An 18,701-nucleotide genomic window follows, 5' to 3' on the forward strand; every position below is an offset into this window, starting at 1 on the left:
GCTTCACTCTTCTTTGAGAGGATGTCAAACGAGATGATCTGAGAAGCTCCCAAGGCAGACAGACAGACACAGGGAAACCACAGCAACTCTTTGGAGCGCAAACAGCAGCACCACAATCCAACCTATTGGAAATGCTGCAGTTAATTTGAGGCTTGCCCTGCTAATCCTGAGGCGATTCAGCGACGGCTACAAACGCTCCCCTAGCGCATCCTGGATCTGGCACACCTGGCTTGCCCACCACCAGGCTGGAGACAGCGCAAGGTGCGGAATCCCGGAGGCCAATCAAGACCCCAACTTTGCACATTTGGGGCTTGAGATCTCTCGCCCCTCAGGTCCCCAGAGGGAACCGATTTCTGGCCTGGAAGGTGAGGCAAAGGGTCAGTGTCCTCCACCAGATCTAGGAAGATGTGGCCCCGAAGCTGCTCCATCCCTCCACACCCTGGGATGCCACAGAAGACCCGCACGCGAGTTTCTTAAAACCCCAGAGCCCACGAGAGCAGGGCTGCGGCCGGCAGCGGCAGGCGAGGAATCCAACGCAGGAAACTTAAGCGCTCGGGGTGCCCGGTGCGCCCGCCCCGCTGGCACAGCAAAAGTTGTGGAGGCCCCCCGCGCGCACATCGACCCAGCTGTGCGCCGCGAGTCCCGGACTCCCCGCTCTCACGGCTTGGCGCGGCGCCCTCACCTCGGAAAGGCTGGGTGGACTTCCCCGTAAACATCGACTTCCTACTAAATTTAAGTTTCAGTGCAGATCCCGGCGGCCGCCCCGCCGCGGCACTCACCTCGGAAACGCTGCGTGGACGTCCCGGTAAACCTTAACTCAGCGCGCCGCCGACGCACCGGCCCGCGCCACCGATGCGCGGCCCGCGCCTACCGCGTCGCTGACGCCCAGTCACCGCCGACACGCCTCGGACGCCGACATCCAGCCGCTGACGCCCCTGACGCGCCGACCTCGCCGCCGACTCCCCCGATGCACGGAAGCCGCAGACCTGGACTCCGCCGACGCCGACCGTGCTGCTGACGCCCCCGACGCGCCGACCGCGCCGCCGCCGCCACTGACGCTGTCAGCGCCTGGGACGCCGCCGAACAGCTGACCGCGCCGTTGATGCCCCCGACCAGCAGACCGCGCCGCGGACACTCCCGACGCGCCGCCCGCGCCGCCGACGCACTGGAGACCCCGCAGACGCCGCCGACGCACCGCAGACGCCGCCGACGCACCGCAGACGCCGCCGACGCCATTGGCGCATGGGACGCGTCTTCTTTTCCTTGCAGTGGTCTATAGATGAAAAATTCTTTGCTCTGGAAGAGAAAGAAAAAGAACTGCGTCGGTTTGGTCTTGCTGTGAGAGAGCGAGATCACGACTTCCAGAGACTGCTCTCCTCCCATGAAGCTACTATGCAGGTAAGAGCAAAACCTCTCTCTGACTTGGTGTTCCTCTCCCACTTGTATTCGAAGCCTGAAGCAGGACCCCGTTCCATCGTTTTCTGAAAACCGGGGATTCTGCTTTACATACGGGGAGAAAACCAAAAATAGCGGTCATTAGTTCCATCATTGTAGATTCGAAAGGGAGAGACTTTAGCATTTCTACTTTCTTTTGTGATATGAACTTTGTGAGGCGAGCCAGTGAATATTGGTTTCTGTTCACATACTTCTGATTTATTTCCAATTCTTGTTCATACATAAATACACATTTTCTCTGTCCTTCTCTCTCGCTCTCTCTTACTTTTACTGAAACATTGCCAGGGTGCAAGTATTATATTGTGTTTTCTACACACAGGTCCATGAGGCACATACTATTATCCCTGTTTTATAGAGGAGGAGACAGCCTTCTGAAGCTAAGTACCCTGTCCAAGCTAACATAGCTAATACGTAGCAGATCCAGTAACCTAGGCAGTATGGCTCCTCCGTTTCCTTCACCGTGTACCTTTGGGTAGTGCAGAAATTGAAACCATCACTATGATAGCAAATACAGTGTTTAGTATTCCTTTCGCTTATCGTTTTGTGCTTCCCTCTCTAAGGTTACACTGGGGAGAAAATAAGTAAATGAACTGAGTGACCATTTATCCTCATCTAACATTAATTGTTACATGCCCTGAACAAATAGGATAAAGACTTGTTTCAGAACGCAATAGGTACGTAAGTGGCCACTAGAGATACTTTTCTCTATTGTTAGTGTTCATTCCTGGGACATGTATTTAGAGACTTCTGTGTTCTGGGCCTGGTAAAACAAAAATGAATAAAACATGATACTTATTTTCAAGAATCTCACAGCTCCTCCTTCTGTGATAGAGTCTTTTAAGCCCTTTGCTATTTACTAGAGGCGGTTCTTTCCCCCAGAAGCTTACAGTGTCCCTTCTGTATTAGGATCTCAGTGCAACACTGCTCTGCAAACTTGGACCAGGGTGGAGTGAGGTAGCGGAGGAGCTGTGCCAGCGTCTACAGCGAAAGGAAAGGATGCTGCAGAACCTTCTGAGTGATTGAAACGAGCAAGTGGTGGAAGATGAAATGGAGATTCAAGGCCTGCTTCAGTCTGTGAACTCCAGGGAGCAGGAAAGCCAAGTAAGGACTAATGCGCTTAGCAGGAAAGTATCACATAGTGCATTTATAGTCTGCAAATAGGAAGCATTTGCAGACTGTAGATGTGTGTATGTTTATATATTTTACGGTCAACTCTGTTAGTTTCTTTCCTTCAATTTATTTTCTAGGCCACAGTTTTATTTCTTTACTTATCTATTTAGAGATGGGGGTCTCTGTTTATGCAGGCTGGTCTTGAAGTCCTGGGCTCAAGCAGTCATCCTGCCTTAGCTTCCAAAATGCTGGAATTGTAGGTGTGAGCCACTGTGCCTGGCCTTAGACCACAGTTTTATATTGATCATCAAAGTATGAAAAATAGTTTTGAAAATTTTACATTTGGAAGGCTGCCTAAACAATACATGTATCCGTTAGCTTCATTACATACGTTTTCTTTTCCTTAATAATCTGATCATTTTGAGAGAAAGGAGTAGGGGTTGTGGAGTGTTTTGATTTTGATTCTAAATTATTAAGACTAGAGTGATAACTTTGCATTTTCAGCGAAGGTATGGGAAAACTTACACTCAACATGTTTATTCTTAGCTTTTGTTAAATCTGAGTTATCTTAAGAGGAAAAAAAGATTGCATTTTTCCAAGGTCATGATGAGAGAATGAATAATCTCATTACAGTATGGGGTATACTACTTTCACAGTATTTCAGAAGTAAATTTTTTTGTTTTTGAGGTGGCATCTCCCTCTGTCATCCCAGCTGGAGTGCAGTGGCGTGATCTCAGCTCACTGCAACCTGGGCCTCCCGGGTTCAATCGATTCTCCTGCCTCAGCCTCGCAAATAGGTGGGATTACAGGCATGCACCACCATGCCCAGCTAATTTTTGTGTTTTCAGTAGAGATGAGGTTTCACCATTTGGCCATGCTGGTTTCCAGTTCCTGGCCTCAAGTGATCCACCCACCTCGGCCTCCCAAAGTGCTGAGATTACAGGCGTGAGCCACCAAGCCCTGGCCAGGGGTAAATTCTTAACTTTTCTCATTTCTATGTGTTTTCTCCTCAAATGTAAAGACTCTTAGTTGACTTGTGCTGCGTTTCAAAGACCAGTAGCTCAGAATCCCCCTAGTCAGTTTTTAGAGGAAGGCAGATTCTTTCTTGCCTATGTTATTTCACTCCATAATATTTTCTTACTTTTCCTTATCTTGTAAAGGGATTATACTCCACTCCTCTGGTTGTTAGCCCCACTGAAGTAAATACACATCTTGTTAGAAAAGTCCTGCTGTGTGCTTCAGATATTGTTCCTCAAATAGACCTAACAAAATTATTCTAAATTATTTAAGTCTGGCAAGAGGCTAGCATCTTTAAGTTTTCTTTTTAACCTGTTCGTGATTTGGTAGAATTAGTCTTTATTATACCTCAGAAAAAAAATTTTGCCCTGTGGGTAATCGAATAATGAAGATGATAGAACTTACAGGAGATTTTTCAACTCAAGAAGATTAATGGTTGTATTCTTCTAGATCTGCTCGTGTAATTTGACATGCAAAAGAAATCACCTGAATAGCTTTTTCAAGACGTAGATTGTGGAGCTCAACTTCAGAGATAGAAATTAGGAGGTATAGGTGGGACTTAAGAATTTGCATTTCTAACAAGTTTCCAGGTGATCGTGATGCTGCTGGCTGGTGGACTGCATTGGAGGAGCACTGCTAAAAACTCTTAAATACTGCTAGAAAAGGAGTGCCAAGGCAGATGGGGCGCAGTATATATCTTGTATGCTATTTATTATGTTTTTTCCCCACAGTTTTCACAGATACTTTTATTAAGATACTTTGATAATACACGGATACCTCTAAAATGGTTCCATCGACATCTCCCAAGAGCCCAAATTTTACTTACTGAAAAATGGCAGTGTTTTTTCTCGTATTTCTCTTTGAAATGGTGACAAGAGCTCAGCTTCTCACTTAAAACAATAGTACTTTTCCTCAGAGACAGTTGGTGTTATGATTCGTCATCTTCTACTCTCAGTAATTTTAATATAAATTTATTATTTCCAGATTTTCTGTTTAAATGCAGACTTTCTGTGCATTAATAGTTACAAAAGTTCTAGATCTTTCCCTTATTGTGTCATTATCTGTCTTAGAAAACTGGGATTTGAAATGAAACTGAGTTTGGTGATTTTGAGATTGAGATTCCCCTGATCATGTGGTCTGATGAAAATGTTTATGTGTGTAATTGCCTCATTCAGTAAATGTGTAGTGAGTGCCTATGATGTGCCAGACACCGTACCGGGTGCTTGAGATTCAGCACCAAGATGCCTTTAGGGCCGGGCGCGGTGACTGAAGCCTGTAATCCCAGGACTTTGGGAGGCTGAGGCGGGCAGATCACGAGGTCAAGAGATCAAGACCATCCTGGTCAACATGGTGAAACCCCGTCTCTAGTAAAAATACAAAAAAAAACTAGCTGGGCATGGTGGCGCGCGCCTGTAGTCCCAGCTACTTGGGAAGCTGAGGCAAGAGGATTGCTTGAACCCAGGAGGCGGAGGTTGCAGTGAGCCGAGATTGTGCCACTGCACTCCAGCCTGGCGCCTGACAACACAGTGAGACTCCGTCAAAAAAAAAAAAAAGAGCTGTGTATCAGATAAGTGCATTAAAAAAAAAAATTCAGCACAGTAAGGGATATTGGGGATAGAGAAGAGATTGCTGGGTTCTTTAAAGTTTTATTTCCCAGCTTTATTGAGGTATAATTGCAAATACTGTCTATATTCAAGGTGTGCAGCATGATGTTTTGATATACGTATACATTGTGAAATGATTACCACCATCAAATTAACATGTCCGTCACTACGCATTTTATGCATGTGTGGTGAGGACACTAAAGATCTACTCTCTTAGCAAATTTCAAGTAAATAACATAGAATGACTCACTCAAGTAAATAATGCAGTATTATTAACTAAAGTCACCATGCGATACATTAGATTCCCAAAACATATTCATCTTGTACCTGAAAGCTTTTACCCTTTGGCCAGTGAGATTGCTTTTGTGGTTAGGATGTGCAGGGAAGGCCAACCTGATAAGGTGTCACTTGGCAAAGACCTGAAGGGAGCAAACCACACAAATGTTTGAAGAGCAATCCAGTCCGAAGAAACAGCTGTCCAAGAATAAAGACAACTGTTATCTTAATTCCAGAATCTTAACACCTAAGCCTGATAGTTCTAGCAGAACCTATTTCAGATTCTCTTTTTCTTATCTGTTACAAATGTGTTAAATTCAGTTTTTTCTCCAATGTTCTGCCTGTGAGAGTTTTTTTCCATTCACTTTAACTGGGTTTTTCCCTGTAAACTGAAAGCAGGGAAACAATTTCCTAAGAACCCACTGTTTTGTTTGTTTGTTTGCTTGTTGTTTACAAATGATTGACTTTGAAGAAGTAATACCAGGGCCGGGCGGGGTGGCTCATCCTAGCACTTTGGGAGGCCGAGGTGGGTGAATCACCTGAGGTCAAGAGTTGAAGACCAGCCTGGCCATCATGGTGAAACCCCATCTTTATTAAAAAAAAAAAAAAAGAAAAAGAAAAGAGAAATAATAGCAGAAGAAAAATTTTGTTTTACTAGAATATCTTTTTTTTTGTTTTTTTGGAGACTGAGTTTTGCTCTTGTTACCCAGGCTGGAGTGCAATGGCGCGATCTCGGCTCACTGCAACCTCCGCCTCCTGGGTTCAGGCAATTCTCCTGCCTCAGCCTCCTGAGTAGCTGGGACTACAGGCATGCGCCACCATGCCCAGCTAATTTTTTGTATTTTTAGTAGAGACAGGGTTTCACCATGTTGACCAGGATGGTCTCGATCTCTTGACCTCGTGATCCACCCGCCTCGTCCTCCCAAAGTGCTGGGATTACAGGCATGAGCCACCACGCCCGGCCCTACTAGAATATCTTTCTAATGTTATTTGTGATTTTCTCTTACTAGGTTGCTGCAGAGAAGATGATGGAAGCCTTAATGGAAAGAAATTCAGAATTACAGGCCCTGCGCCAGTATTTGGGAGGAAGAGACTCCATGATGTCCCAAGCACCCATCTCTAACCCACGAGCTGAAGTTTCCTCCTTTGGCCCCCCTCTTGGAGAACAGACTGATCAAGTAAGAAGTATAGACTTAGATAATTCATGCTGAATGTGTTTCCTTTTTACATTTGAGGTGTAAGTTTGATAATTTTAATACGAAATTGTGAGAATATTCTCAGTGCTGTCATTGTGATCATAGTTCCTGCATCTTCCTAAGTCCCCCAGTTTTTTAGGGTCCAGTGCAGATACCTTCCATAGATGATAGTACTTTTTTGACTACCAAAGAAGATGCCAGCATACCCAGATCGGCATTAGGTGAGTATGAAATTTCATTTCATTCAGGGATTTTGTTTTCTGTTAATCTTTGTATTAATAGGTTTGGCTAAGACTCTTTTTCTGTTCCTACCTTAATGGAAAAAATAAGTTTGGAATTCCTCTGAAAGGCTGAAGAACTGTCCTTACCTTATGTTGAGTTGAGGTTATGGCTTTGAGGTCACAGTTTGGCCCAGAGAAAGTCTGTCCTTATTCTCCTTTTCAGATAGTTTTGCAGGGATTCAGAAATGCAGGAGGTAGTGGTTCCAATCCTGCACAGCAAGGCCATGTGCTGACAGCTTTTCCCGGGTATCTTTCAAGTCTGGGGCCACTCGCTGTGACTTGACATCACCTACACGAAACTGTTAGGAAGGGTAGGCAGTGTACATTGAGTTATTTGCCAAGCCTAGCCCCATTCAGGGGATGGTTTAGAAAAGTCTTATGAGTAGTCATTCTCTAATTTGGAAACTTTATACTAATCAAAGAGTAAAATAATGTTGGATTTGTTTTATTTATTCTTTATTTGCCTTTTTTAAGAAGTGTACTTTTCTCTAAATTTTGTATTTTGGAAATTTCAAACCTACAGAAAAGGGGCAAGAATAGTATAGTGAAGACTCATATACATTTTTATTCAGACCAGTTATTAACGTTCTGCCACATTTGCCTTATTTCTTTGTATGTACACACACATATATGTGGATGTAATGTGTTTTCTGAACCATTGGAGAATTTCTTACAGAAATCATGACACTTTATGCTGCATACGTCAGTATTTCCTAAGAACAAGGGCATTCTCCTACATAGCTACAATATAATTATCATACTCAGAAAATTTAACCTTGATATAGGCTTAGTATCTAATACGCAGTCCACATTCAGAGTTCCTGTTGTCCCAATAATGTTGTGTATAGCTACCTTGGTTCCCTAGAACCCAGGGCTTATGCATTGTGCTTAGTTGTCATGTCTCTTAGTCTCTAATCTAAAACAGTTGTTTAGCTTTTATTTGTTTTTAGTGAGACTGGCATTTTTGAAGAATTCAGGACTGTGAATATTCCTCAATTTAGCCATGATTGTTTTCTTGTGGTTAGATTCCAGTTAAACATTTTTGGCAGGAATACCATATGGATGAATTATCCCTTCCCCTCCCCTCCCCTCCCCACCCTGTTTCTTTTCTTCTCTTTTTTTTCTGAGACAAAATCTGTCATTGCCCAGGCTGGATTGCAGTGGCGCCATCTCAGCTCACTGCAGCCTCTGCTTCCCGGGTTCAAGCGATCTTCCCACCTCAGCCTCCCAAAGTGGAGCTAGAACTACAGGCATGCGTCACCATGCTTGGCTAGTTTGTTTGTTTTGTTTTGTTTTTTTAGAGATGGGGTTTCACTGTGTTGGCCAGGCTGGTCTAGAACTCCTAGCCTCAAATGATCCACCTGCCTCAGCCTCCCAAAGTGCTGGGATTACAGGTGTGAGCCTGGATGACATCTTTCTTAGTGCATCACATCAGTGCATGATAATCAGTTTGTATCATCCTTGGTGATACGAAATTTAGTCATTTGGTTAAGGTTGTAGCTGCCAAATCCCTCCACTGTAAAAGGTGCATTTTCCTCTTTATATGTAAGTCATCTGCTGGCTGAATTTGAGATGTCGACAGTTGTTTTCCAACAATCATTCACTCAGTGGCTGTAGTATCGTTTGAGCCTTGCTTGAACCAACTCTTACATTGGTAGCTTAAAAATAGTGATGTTTCAGGGCTGGGCACGGTGGCTCATGCTTTTAATCCCAGCACTTTGGGAGGCCCAGGAGAGTAGATTACTTGAGCTCAGGAGTTCGAGGCCAATATGATGAAATTCCGTCTCTACGAAAAATACAAAAATTAGTCGAACACGGTGGCACATGCCTGTAATCCCAGCTACGCAGGAGGCTGAGGCAGGAGAACCGCTTGAATCTGGGTGGCAGAAAGATCGCCCCACTGCACACCAGCCTTGGTGAGAGAATGAGACTCAGTCTCAAAAAAAAAAAAAAAATTAAGATTTTCTGTTTGTAAAATTTCTTCTTTATTTCTTTGTGGATATTATTTTATAAAGAAGAGCTGTCCTTTCCCTATCTCTGTACTCCATTTGTTTTTATCAATATGGATTTTCAAAAATCATTATATTACTGATTTCGGTCATTATTTCCTTTACTCCTCAAATTAACCCAGATTCGGTCAGTGGGAACCTCATTGAGCTGTTTCTCTGACCCTTTGCCATATCCCCTTCAGTGTTTTTGATTTCTTTGTTTTTTGTCCTTTCATAGTTTCTGGCACAATAAGACGTTCTGTGATTACCTTTTACTTTACCTGCCTCAGTCCCAGAATGAGCCGTTATCCTAAAGAGCTCCCTGGTTCCTTTTGGTGGGTAATGGCATTGACAAACTGTGATCTGGGCACAAGATGTCTTCATTGCCACATGAATACCTTTTGCTTCTAGGCCCTTTTAAGTGAGCAGAGGTAGCAGTGAATATTTTTAAGTATGTATGTATGTATTTGTGTACATATGAAGATTTGATACTGACTTCTGTCATTCTAATTTAACAATATAGGTTCTTTTTTCCTTCATTTCATATATGTATCTCCTTGAGAGCCCTGGTTACTTATAATGTCACTATATTTCAAAATATTTACACATTTGCAGAACAGTATACTATGCAAAAGTAGTTTCTGAATTACTACATAAATACCACTATCAACAGTAAATGTATTCTGTAATGTTTACCTTTTTTTTGTAATTCTTTTTATCCTTAAGGTATTTTTGTAATTCTTTTTATCCTTAGGGTATTTTGCACTGACGGTGTTCAGTTAGTGAGTTGAAAAATATTTGGATTAATTTGTTTTGTCTTCTGGGTGGTTTTATTATCTGTTTCCTATATAGATTCATTTGTTTATATTAGGATTGAATTTTAGGTTTTTTATCTCCCATTAATTGACAAGCTGACTTACATATTAAGAATTAAACATTAACACAGTTCAAAATCCAGTATATAAAATGATATACTCAGATGTCCCATCTCTTTCCCTATCCCCTCTCTCCTGTTGCCACTCATCTCCTGAAGGTAATCAGTTTCATTTCTGGGTTATTCTTTCTGTGTATCTTTTTGCAAAAATCGGCAAATGAATCATCTGTGTCTATGTAATGTATATATGTATATTCTTATTCCCCCTTTTCCTAATCTAAAACCTACTACCTTAGATGTATTCTTAAGCATGTAGCTTGTTTTCGTTAACATAGTCTCAGGATTTCTAAATGACTCCATATAAGTTGATAAAAGATCGTCCTTATTCCTTTTTTACATCAGTATATAGTTCCATCTGTGAATATACTATACTTTATTCAGTCTTTTCTTTATAGAATGCAGGATGACTGTGGTATTTAGCTCTTAGAAATAACGCTACAAAGAACAACCTGCATAGATGTTTTATTTTTTTCTTATTATTGGAATGTGTCCTCAGTAAATTCCTCAAAGGAGGCAACTGATATCACATTATGTTCATAGCAATTAAAACTAGCACTCTATTTTCATTTTAGGAGACCTGAACACAGCGGCAGGGCTGGAAAAAGAACTGAGTAATGCCAAAGAGGAACTTGAACTCATGGCTAAAAAAGAGAAAGTCAGGTGAGTGTTCTAGTCAAGTCTTAATTTTAAAATCCCTATGATTTTTTCTTTCAAAATAGTTTATATTCAAAAGCGTATAATTCTCCAAGTAGAGTATCTGAGTCCAAATGCCAGGTATGACTTTTTTTCTTTTTGGGGAAAAATGTAAGTTATTTTTTATATACATTATCTCAACAAGATGCTCCTGTTTTTATATTGGGACCATTAAAACTTACTAAGTGCTGGAAAAACACAACTCTCACTCCCCATTGCTAATTGGAATAAAACAACTGTAAAGGCCGGGTGTGGTGGCTCACGCCTGTAATCCTGGCACTTTGGGAGGCTGAGGCAGGCTGATCATTTGAGGTCAGGAGTTGGAGACCAGCCTGGCCAATATGGCGAAATCCCATCTCTACTAAAAATACAAAAATTAGCCGGGTATGATTTCGGGTGCTTGTAATCCCAGCTACTCGGGAGGCTGAGGCAGGAGAATCACTTGAACCTGGGAGGCAGAGGTTGCAGTGAGCTGAGATCGTGCCATCAGACTCCAGCCTAGGAAAGAAGCAAAACTCCACCTCCAAAAATAATAATAATAGTAAATAACTAGTGTAAATAGGAAGTATTGTGTGATTGCTGCTTAGAGTTATGACATTAGACCCATGAAATTAGTTTTATAAACATGAAACGAGGAACTTCGATATAGTCAATGTTTATTGAGTATTCATATGCAATGTACTGTGCTAGGTATTTAAATTAGCACGAATGCTTACAACTCTACATGAAGTAAATGGTGTCGGCCCCATTATTATAGATGAAGAAGCTGAAACACTGATTTCTCTTATAGAACGAGAGTGGAGAATAGTCATGTAACTAATAAATGCCACAGCTTTGATTCAAACTCCTGTCGTTTGTGACTTCACATAATTCCTAAGATTCATTTTTCCCATCTTATGCTTTAACTCCCTTGAGCGTAGACGTTTCATCAGTTCTTTTAGAAGGGGCTTTTCAGCCTTAGAGATTCGCACCCCCCTGCCTTTCCTATATATATTTTCTTTTTCTGTTCCTAGAACAGAAAAAGTCTGATGTACCTACAGAGTCACGAGTGAGGAGTAAAATGGCCGATATTCAAGTTGGAAAAGCAGGCGGGAACCAGATCACTAGGTTTGTTAGAAGAATTAAATATAGACAGGAAATATGTATTTCCTAAATATATACACAGCTGGTTGCATATTCAGCTGTGATGTTGAGGAAATATGAGGACCACAGCGCAGAGTTACAGACTACAACTAAAAGCTTGTTTGTTACTCTGGCATCTCTTTTAGAAGATCAGTCGGTGTCGTGGCTTCCTAAATTAACTTTAGCTAGCTAGTCTAAGTAGCTCCTTAGATTTTTTTTCTACCTTTTGCCATAGCTAGATGTATAATATGGAACCTGTGTTTGTGTTTGTGATGGAATTAACATTTTATCTTTTGATTTTATTACCATATTTCTGCTTACAAACAGACTCATGTTTTTGACTCAGTTAGTTTTTAGGATATGAGAATGTGTGGCATTTAAGAAATACCAGTTTTTAAAATCCCCTAGTCTCTTTTCCTTTTTGAGGCTCTACCTTAGCCGTTATCTGATTATTCATGTCAGGTATTTTAGTTTCCACATGCTCTTCCTGTTTTTCTCACATATACCAAATCCAGAGTAATGTGACTTTTTGGTTCTGTCCTGTTTTCAGAATCATGAAATTCTAATGCCTATGAATGGGTATTTTGAGGGGCTGATACTTAACTATTGCTAACTAGCTTTAGAGGGTTTGTGTAAAATACCTTGCCCTTACCATAAAGACTGTGTGAATACGCGGCATCTGCTGAGAAGACGTGATAGCCTAGTGGCTCTGAGTCAGCTTCCTTGAGTTCACATTCTAGATTTACCACTTACTAGCTAGCCCTGTGATTTTTGCACAAGTTAGTTAGTTTCTCTCAGACTCAATCACCTTGTCTGTAAGTTGAAGAGTGGAAGTCACCTTATGTTTAAATCAAAGAGGAGTTATCTCATAGGATTGTTGTGAGGATTCACTCCTTCATTCATTAGCTATATGGGAACCTTCTCTCAGCTTGGGCTTGTGCTGGGGATGAGGTAGTGAATGAAATCCGCAAGGTCTCTGTCTCTATGTAGTTAATTTCCACTGGGGAGATACAGACAATAAACAAATAGATAGAATTATGATAGTAAGTGATATGAGGGAAATGATAGAAAGTAACATGGATGGAGACCATCTTAAATAGGGTGGCCAAAGAAGGCTTCTCTGAGCAGATGACACATAAGCTGGGACCTGAGGATCAGAAAGAGACAGCCCTGGGAAAGATATTTCAGGCAAAGGGGGTAGTAGTTGTAAAGGCCTTGAGTTAAGGGAACATCTGGTGTTCCTAGAACAGAAAAAGTCTAGTGTACCTACAGAGTCATGAGTGAGGAGTAAAATGGCAGATACTAAAGTGGGAAAAGTAGGCAGGAAGCAGAGCACTAGGTTTGTTAAAAGAATTAACTCTATACAAAGTATTTGTTAGGGAGCCGGTGACATAGTAAATGTTAGCAGATATGGTTATGATCATGATTTTTTTTTTTTTGAGACAGAGTCTTGCTCTGTCACCCAGGCTAGAGTGCAATGGCATGATCTCCACTCACTGCAACCTCCACCTCCCAGGTTCAAGCAATTCTCCTGCCTCAGCCTTCTGAGTAGCTGGCATTGCTGGCATTCACCACCATGCCTGGCTAATCTTTGTATTTTTAGTAGAGACCGGTTTCACCATTTGGGTCAGGCTGCTCTCGAACTCCTGACCTCATGATCCACCCGCCTGGTCTTCCCAAAGTTCTGGGATTACAGGTGTGAGCCATGGCGCCCAGCCTATGATGAGTTTTAATGAACTTTGTCATAACCAAGTATTTGTCATTTTCTGTTGAGAACACTGAAAGTTCAGGGCATGTAGCGCTAGCTTTTGGCAGGATTCCTTCAGAGGTGGTGGCATGTTCTTCCATCTGGGGGCATGTAACGTTTGGTGATCTCTTGTGATGTTAGCAGCTTTTGTGGTTTGATGCCTAATCCATTAATTCATTAAGGGTTGAAAAATGGAGATATCCTAATGCTATCATTTTTTCCTCTATTAGCTGAAGTACTTACATAAACACTTCATCTCTTTTTGCTTCTGCTAATGGTCACCATTCTTTTTCAGTCACATAATAAGCTTGTTAAACAAATTTGGTGTGTTTTATGGTGCCAGTTAAGGTGGAAGACATTATTAAAAAGAACTATTACATCTTCCCATAAAACATCCTTTGTTACCATACTACATGGATTTTTTATTTGATCCTGTAGAACCCTATTCTTGTCTCGTTTTCCCTTGCATTACTGGCTGATAGTGATATGATATGCAAAAGCATTTGCCTCCGTGTTAAAATGTAAACATGGCAGATATTGTTTCCTCTATTCACAGTTGGAATTTTGTGCTCTACAGTCCATGATGGCTGTGCAAGAAGAAGAGCTGCAGGTGTGGGAAGAAGAGCTGCAGGTGCGGGAAGAAGAGCTGCAGGTGCGGGGAGAAGAGCCGCAGGTGCGGGGAGAAGAGCTGCAGGTGCGGGGAGAAGAGCTGCAGGTGCGGGGAGAAGAGCTGCAGGTGCGGGGAGAAGAGCTGCAGGTGCAGGCTGTTGATATGGAGCCTCTGACCAGGAAAATACAGATTAAAGAAGACCTCATAAAGGTCCTTCAAAACTTTTTACAGATCATTGGAAATGTTCACATCTCAGATTACCTGTAGGGCATCTTCGGATACTATGCACACATTGAATCCCTTGCCCAGTGCTTATCAGTATCTGACTTGAAAGTATAGGCAGACTGTCTGAAGAACATTTGTTCCTCTGCTCCTCAACTGAATAATGCTTTTATTACTATTTTCATGTTTACACTTACTCTTCTACTTCTAGGACCTCCACATACAACTGGTTATCCTGAAGACATACCAGCTGTGGAACGCCTGACCCAGAAAGTATTACTTCTTTGGGAAAAAGTTGCTTCAGTAGAATCCCAGGGTCAAGAAATTTCAGGAAACCAAAGATGACAGGTAAGTCATTGGAATATAGACTCACTCTCTCAATGTCTGTCTGTCTCTCTCTCTCTCTCTCTCTCTCTCCCTCTCTCTCCCCCCATATATATATATATACACACACACACACACACACACATTTATACATATATATATATACATACATTTATATATATATATATATGTATGTATGGAGTCTCACTGTGTCACCCAAGCTCGAGCGCAGTGGTACGACCATGGCTCACTGCAGCCTCAAACTCTGGGGCTCAAGGCATCTTCCTGCCTCAGCTTCCTGAGTAGCTGGAGCTGCAGGTGCATACCACCACACCCGGCACAAACCTTGTTTTTCTACTGTGAAATAAACCGTGGTGTTGGTTTTTCATAAATGGTATTTCATCGGGAAACTGCTCTAAAGTTTCCTACTTTGATCGATAGCAGCTATAGATGCCTCTTTCTGACATGTGGTTCTGTAAAGAGCAGCAGTTCTTTTGGACACATACCAATAGTTATCCCTCACACTCATACATAAGTCATCTCCCTCTCAACTGAATCTTTCTCCTCTATCTGCATTTAACCATGTTCACATCTCTCCCAGTTTAAAAAAAGAAAGAAACCCCTGCCTTTGCCCCAGCTTTCTTTGTAGCTACAGCCCCGTTTAACCTTTCTTTTGCAACAGACTTATTTGCCTGTACTCCCTGTCTCCATTAGCATCTCTCTCACTAACTACTCACCCCATTCCATTCTGGCTTTCAGCTCTACCTTAAACACCTCTCTGTTGGTTATACATGATCATAGCTCGTTATCTTTATAGCACTATTACACTCACAATGGCACACCTCTATGATTAATGAATGTCTTTTTCCTCTAGTAGATAGTAGGCTTTCCCTTAGAACCTGGAACGGAGTCTTTCCCATAGAAGGTGCTCAATAAATATTTATTGAATGAATGAAGAATACTGGTAACTCCTATTATTTATGTTTCCCTCTTGCCTGTCCCGTTTCCCTCTTACTCCTTTCTCTTAGCTGCTTTCCTGTGCTTCTAGGTTCTCTCTCCTTTTTCTCCTTTTTGCTCCCATGTTTGAATTGCACCTTACAGGGTTTTAAAGATTAAAAAAATAGTGAATATGACATTGATTTGAAAACTATACAATACTATCAAAAGCTTAAGTACTAAGATAGCGGACTTTTTAAGTCATAGTACATGCTAATGCATTTTCTTGCTTCTTGGGAAAACTGTAGAATACTATCAAAAGCTTAAGTACTAAGATAGCGGGCTTTTTAAGTCATAGTACGTGCTAATGCATTTTCTGGTTTCCCAGGATGAACTGTGGCTTCATGTCTCACTGCTCCATTTGTGTATTGCTTCTTCTCTCTCCTTTTCTCAGTTGCTGCTGATGCTAGAAGGACTAGTGGATGAACAGAATCAGCTCAGTGAGGACTTAGAAGCAAAGAGATGGCTCTCTAGCAGTCTGGTGAAGTTCCATGCCCATCCAGAGAGGTAAGAGAATGGCTATTTTTCCTTTTATTCTTTGTTGAAATTTTTATTTCTTTTACTATTGTATTCTTTTTATGCCTTTTCTTCTTCCTGAGGTGTAGATGCTTATGATACTGAACAGGGGATAAAAAACAAGGACAATTCCTGGGGCTACCCACGTTGTCATTTGTTTTATGGATTGCTCTGCGCCTCAGTGTCAAAATCTTAAGTCAGGAATAGTGCCTGTTTCACACAGCGATTGCAGAGATTAAATGAGAAGACAGCTTTGGTGTCTAAAACAATGCCTTGCATATAGTCAGCACTCAATGTATGTTCCTTTCCTTTTGTGATCCATGTCCTGTTAAAGGCTGTTCTGTTATAAAAGTAAGGCTACACCCTGTCTCTACTGAAAAAAACAAAACTTCGCAGGGCATGGTAGTGTGCGCCTGTAGTCCCAGCTACTCGGAAGGCTGAGGCAAGAGAATCACTTGAACCCAGGAGGCGGAGGTTACAGTGAGACAAGATCGTGCCACTGCGCTCCAGCCTGGCGACAGAAAGACACTCTGTCTCAAAAAAAAAAAAAGAAAAGTCGGGGTATAAAGGGCACTGATAACACATAGACAGAGGAAGGGGAGCATCACACACTGTGGTCTGTTGCGGGGAAATAGGGGAGGGACAGCAGGGGGTGGGGAGTTGGGGAGAGATAGCATGGGGAGAAATGCCAGATATAGGTGATGGGGAGGAAGGCAGCAAATCACACTGCCATGTGTGTACCTATGCAGCAATTTTACATGTTCTTCACATGTACCCCAAAGCCTAAAATGCAATTAAAAAAAGAGAGAAAAAAAAGGGCACTGATATTTATTTAATATCATTGAAGAAAATATATTAATTTGGATGGCTGATATCACCCCGAGACCACCGATAGCCATCATGACGAATACATTTTCTTCTACCTGTTGATTTTTGGTCATATGTATGATACCTCTCTGAATCATTTTATATTCTCTTCATTTCTTTTCCTCATTTTGCCTTCTCTTTAGCACCTTTTACTGTTTTTCACTTTTTATTTTTTACTATTCAGTTTTTTTCTAATTTATTGTTGGGCTTTAAAAATGTTTTCTTTGTACCAGGAAAATGAAGGCAGAGGAAAGGTATGATAGGACCAGTTGATTTTGTGACTTTTTTTTTTTTTTTTTTCAGCAAAGCGATTTATTAGAAAGAGAGAGAGAGGTTCCAGATAAGTTTGGGGTTTTTTTGAGATGGAGTCTTGCTCTGTTGCCGACGCTGGAGTCCAGTGGCACATTCTCGGCTCACTACAACCACTGCCTCCCAGGTTCTAGTGATTCTCCTGTCTCAGCCTCCTGAGTAGCTGGGATTACAGGTCCATGCCACCATGCCTGGCTAATGTTTGTATTTATATTTATTTCCTTATTTATTTGTATATTTTAGGGAAGGCTTGGATTGATGTGTTTATCTATCTAGCTATCTAATTATTTAGAGGCAGCCTGACATCTACTCATTTATTTATTTAGGCCCAGGCTTGCAACATTTATTTATATACTTACGTATTAGTGTGCAGCCTTGCATTTATTTATTTACTTACCTATCTGTATAATGATTTAGAGGCAGGCTTGCATTTATTTACTTAGATGCAGGCTCGCATTTATTTATTTATTTATTTATTTATTTTAGACCGAGTCTTGCTCTGTTCACCAGGCTGGAGTGCAGTTGTGCGATCTTGACTCACTGCAACCTCTGCCTCCTGGGTTCATGCGATTCTTCTGCTTCCATGAGATCAGCCTGGGCCATTGCAAATATGTAGATATGAACTGCCCCTGCTTACCTCACCTGTATTGGGTGGTGAATCCTCATGATTCAAGCAGAGGCTTTCCTGCCAGGATGTCTGAACTCAACAGAGGGTTCTTTGGTCTTAGAGAAAGAAGCAAAGATCTGATCTGCCACCGGAAGAAAGTGAGTGGCTTCTGTCTAGGAATCCAGAGTCTAATTTACATACCTGTCCACAATGTGTGTGTGCCCTTTGCTCTGCATTATCTCTAACACTTATCATTCACCTTTTTAATAAAAGCCATTCCAACAGATACGAGGTGATATCTCATTATGGTTTTAATTTGCATTTCCCTAATGATTAGTGATGCTGAGCATTTGCAAAAAGCTAATTTTTATTCCTTAATGTTGAGAACTGACTTAACATTGTGACAGATACGAAGCAATCGGGTAAAAACAAAACAATGCCATTCAAACAGGCGATCAGATGTGCACATAGGCCTTTGTGGGACAAATGGGAACCCAGCGCGCAGAAAGGCCAATTATATGGAAGCGATACCACAGGTGAGTTAGGAAATGTGAAAAAAAAAACAATAAGAGATATAATTAAAAATAGACCTTATGGATTCACACCATCACTACAAATACCGGAAGCCCTGGAGTTCCATTGGGGGAAAGAAATATTTGCTGTTTATGCATGATCAAAACTAACCAAAAGGCTAGATCCTGAGTTACTTTTCAGGTATTTACATTTAAAATTTAAACTTAGCCAAAGAAAGTCTACTTTGAGATAGAAATATGAAAACCCAAATTAGCCTGGGTAAAAATCAGATCTCTAGGCAATGTTTGATTTTC

The 18,701-nt window shown here is 41.6% G+C and overlaps 1 protein-coding gene across 7 annotated transcripts; it reads left to right on the forward strand.

Moving 5' to 3' along the window:
• The first annotated feature begins 1,257 nt into the window (after nucleotides 1–1,257).
• On the forward strand, nucleotides 1,258–18,165 carry LOC135269421 (golgin subfamily A member 6-like protein 22). Of its 7 annotated transcripts, none has more exons than XR_010337713.1 (8): nucleotides 1,258–1,398; nucleotides 2,362–2,556; nucleotides 6,473–6,640; nucleotides 6,782–6,879; nucleotides 10,434–10,521; nucleotides 13,980–14,138; nucleotides 14,467–16,082; nucleotides 17,754–18,165. XR_010337713.1 is itself a non-coding variant. In XM_064363308.1 (8 exons), exons 6-7 carry the CDS (start codon nucleotides 14,004–14,006, stop codon nucleotides 14,518–14,520), a joined length of 231 nt encoding a protein of 76 aa, XP_064219378.1. In that variant the 5' UTR covers nucleotides 1,258–1,398; nucleotides 2,362–2,556; nucleotides 6,473–6,640; nucleotides 6,782–6,879; nucleotides 10,434–10,521; nucleotides 13,980–14,003; the 3' UTR covers nucleotides 14,521–16,082; nucleotides 17,754–18,165. The 7 variants fall into 7 exon arrangements, 2 of the variants coding, with proteins under 2 accessions (XP_064219378.1, XP_064219379.1); XR_010337714.1 differs by having other exon boundaries at nucleotides 13,980–14,117; XR_010337715.1 differs by having other exon boundaries at nucleotides 13,980–14,096.
• The last annotated feature ends 536 nt before the right edge of the window (nucleotides 18,166–18,701 follow it).

Source organism: Aotus nancymaae, unplaced genomic scaffold (genome assembly GCF_030222135.1).
Source record: "Aotus nancymaae isolate 86718 unplaced genomic scaffold, 86718_ANA_hifiasm-v0.15.2.pri h1tg000053l, whole genome shotgun sequence".
Classification (NCBI taxonomy): Eukaryota; Metazoa; Chordata; class Mammalia; order Primates; family Aotidae; genus Aotus; species Aotus nancymaae.